General features: G+C 48.9%; 1 protein-coding gene across 1 annotated transcript in view; it reads left to right on the top strand.

Annotated features, from left to right (window-relative positions):
- Positions 1–3,147: 3,147 nt before the first annotated feature.
- Positions 3,148–17,780, top strand: part of TMEM86A (transmembrane protein 86A) — a 40,727-nt gene continuing 26,094 nt past the window's right edge. The window contains exon 1 of the mRNA XM_040409768.1: positions 3,148–3,296. Coding sequence (XP_040265702.1) covers positions 3,276–3,296 — 21 coding nt within the window. The 5' untranslated portion in view covers positions 3,148–3,275. The remainder of the gene's footprint in view (positions 3,297–17,780) is intronic.

The following is a 17,780-nucleotide window of genomic DNA, read 5'->3' as shown; positions in this document are numbered from 1 at the left end:
TCATAAGTCATTAATTATAAAAATAGTAATAAAGTGAACTAGAAAAACATCAATTAAAAGTTCAGAGCAGCAATAACAACAGAGCAGAAGCAGTAACAGTGCTGATAAACCAGAGAGGTAAGAATCGCCTGAGAAGAGGGCGTCATATTCTTCATTCATTGTTTATAAGATATATTAAATCTATGTGCAATAAAAACATATTTATAGGCGTATATGTAGTCACATACTTTTTTTAAAAGTGTTTCCTTCAAATTGCATAGGTGATCATTGCCCGATGACCCCACCATGGGTTCCTGAGCCCCCCATTTCTTCTCACTCTATGACAGCATGAGGAGGAGTATGACAGGAGCAGTAGTCCTTCCACTTCCTCTCCACTCACTGCCTATGGGACTGATGGAAACAGCTTGATGCTGTACCCGGCTGTCTCCAGAGCGACAGCGCGCATGCTGCATTCAAACGCAACTGCAGTGATGAGGGGCTGGGGCTCCATTCCAGTGATGGGTGCGGTCCCAGCGGTGGGGCCCCCATCCTGTGGATAAGTAAACATCATCATTGTGATTATTTTGCACACATCGATAGGAAGGCAATGACTTGCAGTTTAGATGGATTGAGACAACTTTGGCGCCATATCCAATAGTCGTGCTCCAATAGAAGTGAAAGCGGCTCCATGAAGTTGTGTAACTTTCTGCATTTACTTCTATTAGGGTCCATTTTGGTACAGATTCCACAACAAAGCGGCCACCGGGAATCCGACTCCCATTGGTTTCAATCAGAGACCGCGCTTCCGTTGAGGGTTGAGGGTCTCAGGTCCAGTCTGCCCACTTGCCTCTGGTGTAGCTGATGCCTAGAGGCATATGTCGCACCACAGAGCCGTGCAGTGGCGCATTGATCCTGCAGGGAAATTTCCCAGTGGGCTGATACCCAGGGGCCCGCCCGAACCTTTCTCACAGCAACAAATTGAACAAATTGATCTGAAGCTCAACCGCCTCAGGTGCCCTCCTGAACTCAACTGTATCACCATCCTCAGAAGGGAGGCAGTATATTGTGCTGTACGGTGGTATCTGGTTCTGCTGGGGCAGTATATTGTTCTGCACTGTGGTATCTGGTTCTGCGGGGGCAGTATATTGTGCTGCACTGTGGTATCTGGTTCTGCTGGGGCAGTATATTGTGCTGCACTGTGGTATTTGGTTCTGCTGGGGCGGTATATTGTGCTGCACTGTGGTATTTGGTTCTGCTGGGGCAGTATATTGTGCTGCACTGCGGTATCTGGTTCTGCGGGGGCAGTATATTGTGCTGCACTGTGGTATCTGTTTCTGCGGGGGCAGTATATTGTGCTGCACTGCGGTATCTGGTTCTGCTGGGGCAGTATATTGTGCTGCACTGCGGTATCTGGTTCTGCTGGGGCAGTATATTGTGCTGCACTGTGGTATCTGTTTCTGCGGGGGCAGTATATTGTGCTGCACTGCGGTATCTGGTTCTGCGGGGGCAGTATATTGTGCTGCACTGCGGTATCTGGTTCTGCTGGGGCAGTATATTGTGCTGCACTGTGGTATCTGGTTCTGCGGGGGCAGTATATTGTGCTGCACTGTGGTATTTGGTTCTGCTGGGGCAGTATATTGTGCTGCACTGCGGTATCTGGTTCTGCTGGGGCAGTATATTGTGCTGCACTGCGGTATCTGGTTCTGCGGGGGCAGTATATTGTGCTGCACTGTGGTATTTGGTTCTGCTGGGGCAGTATATTGTACTGCACTGTGGTATCTGGTTCTGCGGGGGCAGTATATTGTGCTGCACTGTGGTATTTGGTTCTGCTGGGGCAGTATATTGTGCTGCACTGCGGTATCTGGTTCTGCAGGGGCAGTATATTGTGCTGCACTGCGGTATCTGGTTCTGCTGGGGCAGTATATTGTGCTGCACTGTGGTATCTGGTTCTGCTGGGGCAGTATATTGTTCTGCACTGCGGTATTTAGTTCTGCTGGGGCAGTATATTGTGCTGCACTGCGGTATCTGGTTCTGCTGGGGCAGTATATTGTGCTGCACTGCGGTATCTGGTTCTGCTGGGGCAGTATATTGTGCCGCACTGTGGTATCTGGTTCTGCTGGGGCAGTATATTGTGCTGCACTGCGGTATCTGGTTCTGCGGGGGCAGTATATTGTGCTGCACTGCGGTATTTGGTTCTGCTGGGGCAGTATATTGTGCTGCACTGCGGTATCTGGTTCTGCGGGGGCAGTATATTGTGCTGCACTGCGGTATTTGGTTCTGCTGGGGCAGTATATTGTGCTGCACTGTGGTATCTGGTTCTGCGGGGGCAGTATATTGTGCTGCACTGCGGTATCTGGTTCTGCTGGGGCAGTATATTGTGCTGCACTGCGGCATTGCAGCTGTTGTCTCCGCCTACTTGTGTCTTCTGTCATTTTGGTCCCGCCTACAACATGGGGCAGTCTGTCAGTATTCACTTTCTAAGGGCTCGTGCACATGAATGTATTTATTTTCCGTGTCCGTTCCGGGTTTTTCATGTGCAGAACCATTCACTTTGATGGGGCCACAAAAAAAACAAAACAGAAATGACTCTGCATTCCGTGTATTCTGTTTCCGTATTTCCGTTTCCCCAAAAAACAGAACATCCTATTATTGTCTGCATTACAGACGAGGATAGGACTGTCCTATTAAGGGCCGGCCCTTCCGTTCTGCAAAATACGGAATGCACACGGCCGGTATCCGTGTTTTGCGAATCAGCAATTTATGGACCGCAAAACATCCAACGTGTGCGTGAGTCCTCAGCTGCATGCATTAGATTCAGTAACCCTGCACTCCATGGTGATGATTGGTGAGCCTTGCCAGCGGATAAGTGGCTGTACTTTTGCGCTATTTTCTTAGGGTTCAATGCTTAGCAAATATGACTTACAAAACTGATGCCATTGCATTGATTACCATGCCTCATGGTCCAGCCCTGGCCTTTTCTTAGTACATGTGTTGCTCTCCATGACATAATATCTTTATATCCCATTTATTATAAGCTGCATCCTCTCCCCTGGAGCAGCAGCTGCAGCACAGGCCTGTGGTGTGTGAGGGGTTAAGCCAGGGCTCTGCAGCTGGAGACCTGGCAGTAAGCCCCGCCCCTCGCAGTGAGAACTAGCTCCGCCCGTCCGTGACGTCACAGCAGTCTGAAAGAAGATACAATAACAATCAGCGGTGATCGCAGAGATACATTGTAGCGCTGATCTGGAGGGATCCCAGGGAAGAAGGGATCGACTAGGAGGGGATCCAGCACCGCAGCCATGGTGTCACCGGTTACTGTGGTGAGTGTGCTGGCAGAGCAGGAGATGCCATGTCCTCCTCCTTCTGCCGGGTGGACATGTCTGCACAGTCTTTAGGATTAGTGTGGTGATGATGCCGCCTGCGGGGTCGTGTTGTCACCAGGGTCCCTGTCACCCTGCGGGGCCACATCTGCTGTGTTTACAGGAGGAGCAGGTTGTGGTGAAATCCTCCCACTGTTGTGTATTGTGTCACAAGATGAAAACACAGGACACGTGACTCCGGGTCATGTGTGGTGCTGCTGCATCTGTAGTGGGGGGGGGAGGGGAAGGGGGGGTCGTCTGACACCCCAAAACCATAGCCACTGCCACCAGTGTATACTGTAATGTAATGCTGCTCCATCTGTAGTGGGGGGAGGGGGGTCTGACACCCCCAAAACCATAGCCACTGCCACCTGTGTATACTGCTATACTAATGTAATGCTGCTCCATCTGTAGAGGGGGGTCTGACACCCCCAAAACCATAGCCACCGGCACCAGTGTATACTGCAATGGTAATGTAATGCTGCTCCATCTGTAGAGGGGGGTCTGACACCCCCAAAACCATAGCCACCGGCACCAGTGTATACTGTAATGTAATGCTGCTCCATCTGTAGTGGGGGGAGGGGGGTCTGACACCCCAAAACCATAGCCACTGCCACCTGTGTATACTGCTATACTAATGTAATGCTGCTCCATCTGTAGTGGGGGGAGGGGAAGGGGGGGTCGTCTGACACCCCAAAACCATAGCCACTGACACCAGTGTATACTGTAATGTAATGCTGCTCCATCTGTAGTGGGGGGAGGGGGAGGGGGGGTCGTCTGACACCCCAAAACCATAGCCACTGACACCAGTGTATACTGTAATGTAATGCTGCTCCATCTGTAGTGGGGGGAGGGGGGTCTGACACCCCCAAAACCATAGCCACTGCCACCTGTGTATACTGTAATGTAATGCTGCTCCATCTGTAGTGGGGGGAGGGGAAGGGGGGGGTCGTCTGACACCCCAAAACCATAGCCACTGCCACCTGTGTATACTGTAATGTAATGCTGCTCCATCTGTAGTGGGGGGAGGGGAAGGGGGGGGGGGGTCTGACACCCCCAAAACCATAGCCACTGCCACCAGTGTATACTGTAATGTAATGCTGCTCCATCTGTAGTGGGGGAGGGGGGTCTGACACCCCCAAAACCATAGCCACTGCCACCTGTGTATACTGCTATACTAATGTAATGCTGCTCCATCTGTAGAGGGGGGTCTGACACCCCCAAAACCATAGCCACTGCCACCTGTGTATACTGTAATGTAATGCTGCTCCATCTGTAGCGGGGGGTCTGACACCCCCAAAATCATATCCACTGCCACCAGTGTATACTGCTATACTAATGTAATGCTGCTCCATCTGTAGTGGGGGGTCTGACACCCCCAAAACCATAGCCACCGCCACCAGTGTATACTGTAATGTAATGCTGCTCCATCTTTAGTGGGGGGAGGGGGGGGGGGGTCTGACACCCCCCAAATCATAGCCACTGCCACCAGTGTATACTGTAATGTAATGCTGCTCCATCTGTAGAGGGGGGTCTGACACCCCCAAATCATAGCCACTGCCACCTGTGTATACTGCAATGTAATGCTGCTCCATCTGTAGAGGGGGGTCTGACACCCCCAAAATCATAGCCACTGCCACCAGTGTATACTGTAATGGTAATGTAATGCTGCTCCATCTGTAGAGGGGGGTCTGACACCCCCAAAACCATAGCCACTGCCACCAGTGTATACTGTAATGGTAATGTATTCTTCCCCATCTGTAGTGGGGGGAGGGGGTCTGACACCCCCAAAATCATCTGACACCCCCAAAATCATAGCCACTGCCACCTGTGTATACTGCAATGGTAATGTAATGCTGCTCCATCTGTAGAGGGGGGTCTGACACCCCCAAAACCATAGCCACTGCCACCAGTGTATACTGTAATGGTAATGTATTCTTCCCCATCTGTAGTGGGGGGAGGGGGTCTGACACCCCCAAAATCATAGCCACTGCCACCTGTGTATACTGCAATGGTAATGTAATGCTGCTTCATCTGTAGAGGGGGGTCTGACACCCCCAAAACCATAGCCACTGCCACCAGTGTATACTGTAATGGTAATGTAATGCTGCTTCATCTGTAGAGGGGGGTCTGACACCCCCAAAACCATAGCCACTGCCACCAGTGTATACTGTAATGGTAATGTAATGCTTCCCCATCTGTAGAGGGGGGTCTGACACCCCCAAAACCACTGCCACCTGTGTATACTGCAATGGTAATGTAATGCTGCTCCATCTGTGCTGGGGGCTCTGGCACCCCATAAGATATACTCTAATGATAATGCAATGCTCCGACACCCTCTAAAATGATGTGGTGTTGCTATAATGGCGGTGTGGTCCTTCCTGTGTGACTTGGCGCAGTAGTAACCATTAAAATCATGATCAGAGTGTCTCTCTACATTGCTGATGCCGCCCCCCCATCCCCCAAACCCCCAGCGATTCCCATTCGGTGGGGCGGCTCCGGTACATGACAATCACTAGCATTACTTACTATGATCCTCACTAGTTATCTGTGCAGTGGGTGCTGCTCCCTATCTGGGCGGCCGTGGTGCCCACCACTATATACTTCAGTGATAATATGGTGTTTACCCTCAGAACCTACCTCCATGCAGATCAGCTACCTACCCTCTGCTGTCACCCACTGCCAAACGGCCCGCACATGGAGAGCACAACAACGCTCTGCCCCCCGGGGCACGACACATGTATATTATTGGTTGATATAGTTATATTGAGAGCCTGGCACCCAAACTCGATGATCAGCACCCATAGATTGCGTAATGTTTCTGAGCGAGGCTTGTTTGCTGCCTGTCACCTGATATACCGGGACACGTTCAGAGGCGTAGCTACACGCTCAGGGGCCCGGTGTTAGCTTGGGTCACCTCCCTACGTGTATATATACAACTGTGTGTTAATCATAAGTACTCAGGCACATGGGCGAGTCAGCCATAACTAATACGGCCACAGAGTAAATAATGGTGCCATATGACATGCAAATAATCCCACGATACCAGGACCAGATATTACCTCCATACTGTTAATGGGCACTACACAGTACACAAAGACCAGTATTAAAGGGCTATTCCTTTAATAAAGGATGGATAGGGGATAACTATCAGATCGGTGTGAGTCCTACCACTGGGACCCCCAGCGAGTTAATTTGCGCCTTTTTTTTCTTGACGTGTTTCTTGCGACCCTGTTGACCATTTGCAACAAATGGTTTGATGGCTCTGTAATCGCGCCCCAATATCTTAGCAATTTCAAGAGTGCTGCATCCCCCTAATAATAATAATAATGTGCCTAATAATTATGCACACCTTGATATAGGCTCTTGATCTCCTCAATACACAAACACACCTGCTTAAATCCAATAAGTATTCAACGTTATAAAGCTTAGATTTGGAACATATGCACAAAAATGATGATACGGTCAAAATGCTGACTTGGCTAATAATGGTGCACACAGTGTGTAGTCGTAGATACCGTTTCTACCCAGGCTATATAGGTGATTACAGTACGGTCAAATCCACTGACTCACAGGTCGGGCCTTCTCTGACCGGGGTCATTTACATTTCCTATGTTTTCCTCCCGGCCCAGACCACCATGGTGATTTCTTCCAGCATCGTCTCGTGTCTGAAAGGTTTGCTGAAAAGTTTGCTGCCCTGACTTTTCCAGCACATTTTCTACCGACCCACAATTCTTTGCAAGTTCTTGCCCCACCTTCCTCTATTACCGTACACGTTGTGTTGCATAATGCCCCCAAATAGTATACTACAGAAATAAGGGTAACTATAATTACCCCTAAAAACAGTGCCAGACAGATGGTGGCCCTGAACACAATAGTGCCGCATAGGTAGTGTCCTTAAATAATAGTGCCAAACAGTGCTCTTAATATGCCCCAGACAGTAATAGTGAATTACACAGTAAAAGTTTCCCCCTTTTTTGCGCTCTACAAAGAAATTGTGAAGTCTTTTGTACCTGGCACAGTGCCTCCAAATAATAGTAATGGCCTTTAGGCCCCTGTGCTCCTACATGCGCCTTCCAGAAAGTAATAATGCTCCCTTCTGCCCCATAGCAGTAATAAATAACCCCTGTGTGACCCAAACGTGGTGCCACTCAATAGGTAACAGTGCCCCCAGAAAATAAAAAGACTGATCCCCAAATCACTATGAGTGGAGCAGCTGAGACTCTTCTGGCCTGTGCAGGCGGTGCAGTGTGGTGACATGCCGCCTGCGCTGGGATGCTGATGTTCCTTGTGTGGTCCTGGAAGGCTGAAAGGTGCCTGTGGGGTACAGGAAAGGGGTGTCAGGTCCAAGAGGCTATGGCCACTGCAGATGTGGTGTTGGGGCCCCTAGGCGCACTGTTCGACCCCTTTATCTTCACCACTGGACATGGTAGTGAATGCTATAATATAGGGCTGCAGCTATCGATTATTTTAGTAATCAAGTAATCTATTGATTAATCCAATGATTATTCGAGTACTCTAATAAGAAAACAACTAATAAAAAACGTTTTTCTTTATAAAATGTCATCAGACCCCCCTCAGTGTCATCAGTCTTCTGTGCCATCAGCCCCCCCGTGCCATCAATCCTCTATGCCATCAGCTCCCCCCAGTGCCATCAGCTCCCCCAATGCCATCAGTCCTCTGTGCCATCAGACCCCCTGTGCCATCATCAGACCCCCGTGCCATCAGCTCCCCCCAGTGCCATCAGTCCTTTGTGCCATAAGCTCGCCCCATGCCATCAGCTCAATTCCCCCCCCCCCCCCCCGGTTGCCATCAGCTCCCTCCATGCCATCAGTCCCCCAGTGCCATCAGTCCTCTGTGCCATCAGTCCCTTAGTGCCATCAGCTCCCTCCATGCCATCACTCCTCCAGTGCCATCAGCTCTATGTGCCATCAGTCCTCTGTGTCATTCATTTGTCCCCAATGCCATGAGTTCTCTGTGCCATCAGTCCCCCAGTGCCATCAGCCCCCCCTCAGTGCCATCAGCCCCCCCTCTGTGCCATCAGTCCCTTAGTGCCATCAGCTCCCTCCATGCCATCACTCCTCCAGTGCCATCAGCTCTATGTGCCATCAGTCCTCTGTGTCATTCATTTGTCCCCAATGCCATGAGTTCTCTGTGCCATCAGTCCCCCAGTGCCATCAGCCCCCCCTCAGTGCCATCAGTCCCCCAATGCCATGAGTCCTCTGTGCCATCATCCCCTCCGAGGCCATCTTCCCCTTTAGCTCCCCCAGTGCCACTATCTCCGCTCCTAGTCTCCAGCAGCCCTCTAATACTTACCTCTCCTGTAGGGGCAGCGCTCCAGAATCCTCTGTCTTCTTCTCCGCTCACTGGACTGTCGTCCTGACGTCATGCAGCATCAGGTCATAGTGCGCGTATACGTGCACTGTGTCCTGACGATGTGTCAGTAGGACAGTGCAGCGCGCGGGCCGGCGGGTGACCACAGAGCGGTGAGTAATAGCAAGCGCTTCACTCCCGCTCCGTGGTCACATGACACAAACAAATCCATCAAGGATTTTTTTTGTGTCTAATTATTCGATTCAATCGAGTAATCGTTTCGGCCGTAGTATAATATCATTTAGCATTGTGCCTAGGGGAGAAAACCAATGACCCTTAATGGCTGTCTGCCAACAACAGTTTCTACCAGCTCCCACAGGCACACTGGGCTTGGCTGAGCATGCATGTACTCCATGGAGAGAGGAGAATAAGCTGCTGCAAGCCGCCTCTAGCGGAGGTTTACCTCCTGAGAACAAGGATCTGATCTGCCCGACCCTTCTTCTGCCATCGTGGGGTCATGAGATTATTGGCTCTCCACGTCCATAAGCTGCTTTGGTGGCTGAGAGAATGGATTACAGGTGATAAAAATGGAAGAAATATGGATATTATTACAATTTATGGTCTTTGTATTATTCCTTCTTTTTAAATAATAAGGCAAGTTTCAGACGAGCGTATTGGAAGTGCATAGATCCTTCTCAGGTCAGTGGACAGCATCCAGGCCGGGATCTGTGGCTGTAGCACATGAAATGAGATCTAGGGGGGTTTTGCCGTGACTGGCTGATCTAAAATGCTTTGTGATATTATCGATCTGGCGGAGCGGAGCAGATCCATATGTAGGTTTGTGGAGAAAGCGTGTCATTTTTTTAAAATTGAAAATCTGGCTTACGCTATTCTTAGGAGTCCAGAAGGCGGAGTAACTAATTGAATTACTCCGCCCACTGGACTCCTAAATTCAGAAGGATCTGGATTTTCAATGAATAACTTGCCGCACTTTTCCCACAAACCTGTATGTCAATCCGCTCTGCTCTTCCCGCTCTGTACAATGATGATAACGTAATGTGCTGTGGAAAACTAGATTCTTATGGAAACTATGAGAAAGAATCCTGTGTGTTCTATAGGCACCTTACGGATCTCTACCACCAGTATACATAGTGCGCATAGTGCAAAGTGGGTGTGGCTTCTGTAAACCCACCCAGAAGTTGGAGATCCGGGCAGGTTTGGGGCTTAACCCTGGGTTCACACCTGAGCGTTCTGAAAGGAGCGCTCTGTATGCGCGATTGTACGGGCGTTTACAAGCGTGCATACAGAGACAAGCGAACGTCCATTGTCGCGCGTTCCCGAAAGTCTATGAACGGGAACGCGCGACAAAATGCCCCAAAGAAGCTCGAATACTTGTTTGAGCGTCGGGCGTTTTACAGCGCGATCGTACGCGCTGTAAAACGCCCAGGTGAGAACCATTCCCATAGGGAAGCATTGGTTTCTCCTTGTTGTGCGTTTTACAGCGCGTAGGAACGCGCTGTAAAATGCTCAGCTGTGCACTTAGGGTAAATGTTTCAAATTGGGTACAGTTGTGCATGAGGCCGGACCAAGGTCCTATGCACATGGCCATGTTGCACCAGCAGTAATATGCACCCATAGAGGCGTATGGCGCCATATTGTGCTTCTATATGCTTTACTAATAAAAAGATTGCCATAGTCTGTTAGGGCTCATGCACATGAACGTATTTTCTATCCCTGTCCGTTCCATTTTTATTTTTGGACCGTATGCGGAACCATTTATTTCAATGGGTCTGCAAAAAAAACGGAAGTTACTCCGTGTGCATTCCTTTTCCGTATGTCCGTTCCGCAAAAGGATAGACCATGTCCTATTATTGTCCGCATTACGGACAAGGATAGGACTGTTCTATTAGGGGGTCAGCTGTTCCGTTCTGTAAAATACGGAATGCACATGGACATCATCCGTATTTTTTGCAGATCATTTTTTTGCAGACCGCAAAATACATACGGTCGTGTGCATGATGCATTTAGATTATGGAACGTATTCTCCACGAGAAGCACTGCTCCTTACGGCACATGTAGTGTGTACATGAGGGCCACGAGGCTCACACCTTGAAAAACAGCCCCAGACCCTCATCCGTCTTGCACCAAACATGGGCAGTAAAACTGGACCGTGGACTGATCTTTTTGCCCCCCCCTTCCCCCCACAAGAGCTTACAAGATGGTCAAGTTCCGACCAAAGACATCCTGTGGACAGTCTTTGATTTTATGGCTTGTCTACGGCTGCTGTCAGTCGCGGGGGGCGCGTGCGTCAGCTCAGCGCTCGCCTGTGACACAAAGACAAGGACAAAAATTCCGACCATGTTAGAATTCATGTTATTTTTTTTATTTATTTTTTAGCAACTTTTCTTTTTTAATTACCCCCCTTGGGGGACATTGAGGTCGTAAGTGAAGCTGAACGTCGCCGCGGAGCTCCAGACCTACGCTTTCAATTAAGAAAAGTCTCTCCACAAACAAGTGGCCCATTTTCCCGGCCATTTTAAATAGATCCTCGCAACGGGACGCATTAACTTAATGACAGTAAAGCGCTCGGAGCTGGCTCCTGACACAGATCCTGCAGAGCTGCGCTCGCCCCTCATCCCTACCTATCGCCCTGAAGCTTTTTCCGTGCTGCGCTGAAGACTGGAGACAAGGACAGAGAGCGACTTCGTCATGTGCCGTGCGCTCAGTCCGTGACAGTGTGCCAAACCGAGCATGCGGCAAAGCTGCGGCGAGCAATAATAGCCAGAGGAGCTTATCCTGCCCCTCCGCCGCTAATCTCCCCCAGTGCAGATGGGGCAATCTGAGGAGCGGCCTGGATCATCGTGCCAATATTAATTTCCCCGGATCAATCCTGCTCTACATTAGCGTGAATTAATATCTGTGTCTGATGTGGGGTCGGGGCGCTCATTAAATTCCTGCCTGTCATTAGTTAGAGAACATTCACAGGAAGAAAGAAAAGCTCTTACATTTATGGATCGCGTCATGTGCTTGCGGTTTATGCCACGGAGGAAGCTCCTGCATTATTCATCTCGTCCTTGTTATTTATAGCGCCAACATATTCCGCAGCACTGCACATCGCAGCAGGAGCTCGCAATCTAATCCCATTATCTCAGGGGGTACTCCAGACGAGAAGCGTTTATCCCCTGTCCACTAGATTGGTGGGGATCCAGGGATCCCTACTGATCGCCACATTTACCCCAAAAGACCGCGCCTAAAACGACGCAGAGTTCGTCCGTTTCTGTCAGCGCCATCAACATTGAAGATGTTTGACCCATGCTCTGTTCAACTGTGATCTTGCACTGGGGGGGGGGGGACCCTATTCTGGTCCTCACTGATCAGACCCCCACAGGTCAAGTAACACTTATCCAGTGGATGCTTCTGGGTAGAGTACCCCTTTAAGGCGAGTTTACCAGGAAGCCAATTAAAGGGGTTCTCTGAGACCATTTTGATATGTGCAGGCTGGGTGCAAAAGAAAAAGACTCCCAGTGGTCCGGGTCCAGTGATGAGCTCCACTTCTGGTCCCTGGTGGTCCAGAAGGGAGGAGTGCGGTCTGCAGGCCCGTCAGTGGCCCCAGTGGCGATGTGTGCAGTGTCCAAGAGAAGGGGGCTCAGTGCTGGAACTGGAGCACCGGTGACAGGTGGGTCTTTGTTTTTTTTTTTTGTTTTTTAACCCTTGCACCCAGTCCCAGAGAACCCCTTTAAACCACTGACTGGTATGTTTTTGGACCATGGGGCAAAGCCGGGAAACTGTGTGTACATTAGGAGGGCGTACAAGCTACAGGGAGATATCTTCCACAGCAGCGCGGTGCACGGGATGCGGACGGTCATCGGATTTAATACAGATTTTTGGCACAGAATCCGCGCTAAAATTCATGCAGATCAGACTGGTGTGACTGGACACCAAGTAAGGCACAATGCAGGGGTGCACAACCTTTCCTGGTTGGGGGCCACATTGTCGGCCTGAACCAATTCCAGGGGTTGAAAATAAAACATAAAGGGGTATTACCAACTGAAATACTGTATTTCTGGCATAATAAACACACAGTATATATCATAAATGTCTACACTTCCAGGACTCCCATCTAATGGGAGAATACATGAAAGATACATGTGAGCAGCCACAAGACATAGACATACATGTCTGTTACCAGATGGTTGGGGGCCGCACAGAATGGTATCGAGGGCCGCAGGTTGTGCGGCATAATGGTTGTATAATGGAAAGTTCTGCAACTTCGCATTTCAGTTCCTCACCATTGCTTGCTGTTAGTGAACGGAAACACTCTTGTTTAAATCCGCCCTCCAGGCTCCCCCTTACTAAGGCCTCCAGCACACGACCGTTTTTTCCCCCCGTTTACTGGCCATTTTTTGCGTTCCGTATACGGAACCATTCATTTCAATGGTTCCGCCAAAAAAAACGGAATGTAGTCCGTATGCATTCCGTTTCCGTATTTCCGTTTTTCCGTTCCGTTTAAAGATAGAACATGTCCTATTATTGCCCGCAGATCACGTTCCGTGGCTCCGTTCAAGTCAATGGGTCCGCAAAAAAACGGAACACATGCGGGTTTTAACCTCCTGACTGGCCGACGCCTTTATTAAACCCTAATAAATTGGGTCACGTGTCTCGGTCTTAGGCTTTGGGCACGTTATAACTTGATAATCATTCATTGAACCTGCTGATGCAGAGAAGACAGAAGAAAAAAGCCGCCGCTTTATATCATTTAGGTGGAAATTCCTCTCTGACTCGTGACGGCGTCCATTCTCCCCGGATTAACATTCACATGAAAATTAAATTCTTAGTTTTTCCCCTCTTCTGTGAAGTTATTAAAAATTCTTCCCTGCGACTTCATAGTTGGGAAAGTTGCATACATAGGGGCGGGCGCTCTTCGCAGTTCTGACCGCTTTTCGAAACGGGCACTGTGTAGGCGTGTACTGACATGTTATGTGCGCCGATGCACAACATGTCCCGGACGCGGTGTCTGGCGCACATTACATGTCAGTACACTGCGCATGTAATTCAGTGCAAGCGCAAGAGGTCCGGGAAGCTCAGACCAGTGGCTCATGCACACGGCCGTAGCTGTTTTTGCGGTTTCACAAAACACGGATTGTGTGTTTTGCATTTTTTGCGGAACGGAACATCCCGCCCTCCGTAGAATCTCCTATCCTTGTCCGTAGGACATGTTCTGTTTTTTTTTGCAGGGCCGCAGAACGGACGTACAGATACGGACAGCACACGTGTTGCAGCATCTTTTGCAGCCCTATTGATCTTAATGGTTCCGCATCCGATCTGCATGGTGCGGTTGTCAAAAACCACAGTTGTGTGCATGAGGCCTAAGAGCGGGGACTCTGGTGAGCAAAAGCCGTGTTCGCTGCTCACTCCCTGGCCTGGGCCTCATTACATGGCGTGGGGCCCTAAGAAGACCTTACTATAATGTATGGGGGCTACAAGGGGACTTTATACTGTATTTTGAGTATTTATCGCAAAAAAATTTCTTAATATTGTTATCTTGGGATATTTTCTATATTTCCAGCCCGCTAGGGTCACCCAGCAAGACGACAAGTGTGTCTAGTCACTCCACTATACTTAGGTTCGGGATGCATCCCCGGATGTGCCTGGCAGCCCCTTATCTCCTTCTGCTGTACTGAAAGAACTTGCATGTTCGGCTCAGTGCATGGGAGTCCGATATTTCCGCCTGCCACAAAACTCTAATCTAACACGGCACACAATGAGCCGCCCGGGGAACGCCGATTGTGGAGTTGATTTCAGGGTTAAAATTTTCCAGTCTTTTTGACCCTCTTTTTTTTTTTTGTTTCAACTAAAATAAAAATAGGATTTTTTTTTTTAGAGGTCTGTCGCCATTTTTAGAACAAAAATCCATTATTCTTTTTAAAGGGACACAACCCGGAAATAAGCCAAAAATGAAATCAGGGTCCCAAGCCTCTCCATTTTGATTTAGGAGGTCTGTGTGCAGACCGCAAAATACATACGGTCGTGTGCATGAGCCCTTAGCTTTGGGGGGAAAAAGTAAAGCATTAAAAAACTATACCTAATGGCGCAAACTAGAACATCATGATATGTAACCCACACAGTGAATGCTGTAAGAAAGAATTTTAGTAATTGCCGGTATTGCTGTTTTTTTTTTTTTATCATCCTGCCAACCACAAAAGCGAAATAAAAAGGGATTACAAAGTAATATATACCGGGAAACAGTGGTGGAGAAATTGTCAACTCATGATGTAAAAAAATAAAAAGTTATGGCAGCACAGAAACATTTTTTTTTATTGTGCAAAAGTAATAAAACAAACAATGATGCATTTTTCAGTACATGTTCTAATGCAGGGATGCCCAACCCGGTGCTCTTCAGCTGTTGCAAAACTACAACTCCCAGCATGCCCAGACAGCCTACGGCTACCAGGGTAGTAGTTTTGCAACAGCTGGAAGGACGCAGGTTGGGCATCCCTCTTCTAATGTGAGTGCACCTAGACGTTGTTATACATTTAGCTCAAATTGACACATTTTTGGCACATTTACTTAGGGATTTGTGACTATTTTAGGCCTCTTTCACACTTGCGTTGTCCGGATCCGGCGTGCACTCCATTTTCCGGAAGTGCCCGCCGGATCCGTAACAACGCAAGTGATCTGAAAGCATTTGAAGACGGATCCGTCTTCAAAATGCATTCAGTGTTACTATGGCAGCCAGGACGCTATTAAAGTCCTGGTTGCCATAGTAGTAGTGGGGAGCGGGGGAGCAGTATACTTACAGTCCGTGCGGCTCCCGGGGCGCTCCAGAATGACGTCAGAGCGCCCCATGCGCATGGATGACGTGTCCATGCAATCACGTCATCCATGCGCGTGGGGCGCCCAGACGTCACTCTGAAGCGCCCGGGGAGCCGCACGGACGGTAAGTATACTGCTCCCCCGCTCCCCGCTACACTTTACCATGGCTGCCAGGACTTTAGTGTCCTGGAAGCCATGGTAACCATTCAGAAAAAGCTAAACGTAATGCGCCGAAACGACGTTTAGCGTAAGGCCGGATCCGGATCAATGCCTTCCAATGGGCATTAATTCCGGATCCGGCCTTGCGGCAAGTGTTCAGGATTTTTGACCGGAGCAAAAAGCGCAGCATGCTGCGGTATTTTCTCCGGCCAAAAAACGTTCCGTTCCGGAACTGAAGACATCCTGAACGGATTTCTCTCCATTCAGAATGCATTAGGATAAAACTGATCAGGATTCTTCCTGCATAGAGCCCCGACGACGGAACTCTATGCCGGAACAGAACAACGCAAGTGTGAAAGGGCCCTTAAGCGTAAAAAATTCGCAAGTCCCCTTTTCTAACCAGCCACACGACAATATTTAGTCACACAGCCGGTTTTATGGTGTGTCGGGGGCCGCGTCGGGACTCCAGCCCCAGTAAATTTACTAACAGTTGTAAATGTTAGCGAAAAACTTCGCCAGCCGCTGGCGACTAAATCCGGCGTAGTAAATGTGCCCGATGGTATAGAATTAGAGAAAGGTGTCTGCACCCGCTTCATCATCCAGCCTCAGCCTCTGTGAAAAATCTGGTGCAGGTCTAGACACCCTGGGGGTCATTTACTAATACAGGCTTTTTACATTACCATTAGGCCTCTTTCACACGGGCGTGTCCGGATTAGGTCCGGATGCGTCCCGGTGCATTGCGGCAAAACCCGTGCGAGTAGGAACGCAATTGCAGTCAGTTTTGACTGCGATTGCGTTCCGATGTTCAGTTTTTATCGCGCGGGTGCAATGTGTTTTGCACGCGCGTGATAAAAAACCGACTGTGGTACCCAGACCCGAACTTCTTCACAGAAGTTCAGGTTTGGGTTAGGTGTTCTGTAGATTGTATTATTTTCCCTTATAACATGGTTATAAGGGAAAATAATAGCATTCTGAATACAGAGCATAGTACAATAGCGCTGGAGGGGTTAAAAAAATAATAATAATAATTTAACTCACCTTAATCCACTTGTTCGCGCAGCCGGTATCTCTTCTGTCTTCATCTGTGAGGAAAAGGACCTGTGATGACGTCACTGCGTTTATCACATGGTCCATCACATGATCTTTTACCATGGTGATGGATCATGTGATGAGCGTAGTGACGTCATCAAAGGTCCTATTGCTCACAGATGAAGACAGAAGAGATGCCGTCTGCGCGAACAAGTGGATTAAGGTGAGTTAAATTATTATTTATTTATTTTTTAACCCCTCCAGCGCTATTGTACTATGCAGTCTGTATTCAGAATGCTATTATTTTCCCTTATAACCATGTTATAAGAGGAAATAATGATGATCGGGTCCCCATCCCGATAGTCTCCTAGCAACCGTGCGTGAAAATCGCACCGCAACCCCATTCATTTCTATGGGGCCTGCGTTACGTGAAAAACGCACAAAGAGGAGCTTGCTGCGATTTTCACGCAAACGCACAAGTGATGCGTGAAAATCACCGCTCATGTGCACAGCCCCATAGAAATGAATGGGTCGGTATTCAGTGCGGGTGCAATGCGTTCAACTCACGCATCGCATCCGCGCGGAATACTCGCCCGTGTGAACTCAGCCTTAGACCTCATTCACAAGAACGTTGTTTGTTTCCGTGTCCGTTCCGGTTTTTTTTTGCGGATAGGATGCGGACCCATTCATTTCAATGGGTCCGCAAAAAATGCGGACAGCACACCGTGTGCTGTCCGCATCAGTATGTCCGTTCCGTAGCCCCGCAAAAAAAATAGAACATCTCCTATTCTTGTCCGTTTTAGGCATTGTTACAATGGATCTGCAAAAAAAATAAAAAAAACGGATGGCATACATGAACACATATGGTCGTGTGCATGTAGCCTTATTCAGTTTTTTTTTTCCTTTTCCCGCACTAATCTCTATTTGCCTCTCATTGGTGTGACCCCTTCAAGGCTCCATCCACACATCCGTAATAATGGGTCCGCATCCGTTCCGCAAATTGCAAATGGGTGCGGACCCATTCATTCTCTATGGGGACAGAACGGATGCGGAGAGCACACTATGTGATCGGTGGGGGTCCCAGTGGTAGGACCCCCACCAATCTGATAGTTTTCCTCTATCCTTTAACCA

The sequence above is a fragment of the Bufo bufo genome, chromosome 10 (assembly GCF_905171765.1).
Source record: "Bufo bufo chromosome 10, aBufBuf1.1, whole genome shotgun sequence".
NCBI classification, from domain to species: domain Eukaryota; kingdom Metazoa; phylum Chordata; class Amphibia; order Anura; family Bufonidae; genus Bufo; species Bufo bufo.
The sequence above is the reverse complement of the archived record's forward strand: the minus strand, read 5'-3'. Positions and strand labels throughout refer to the sequence as shown.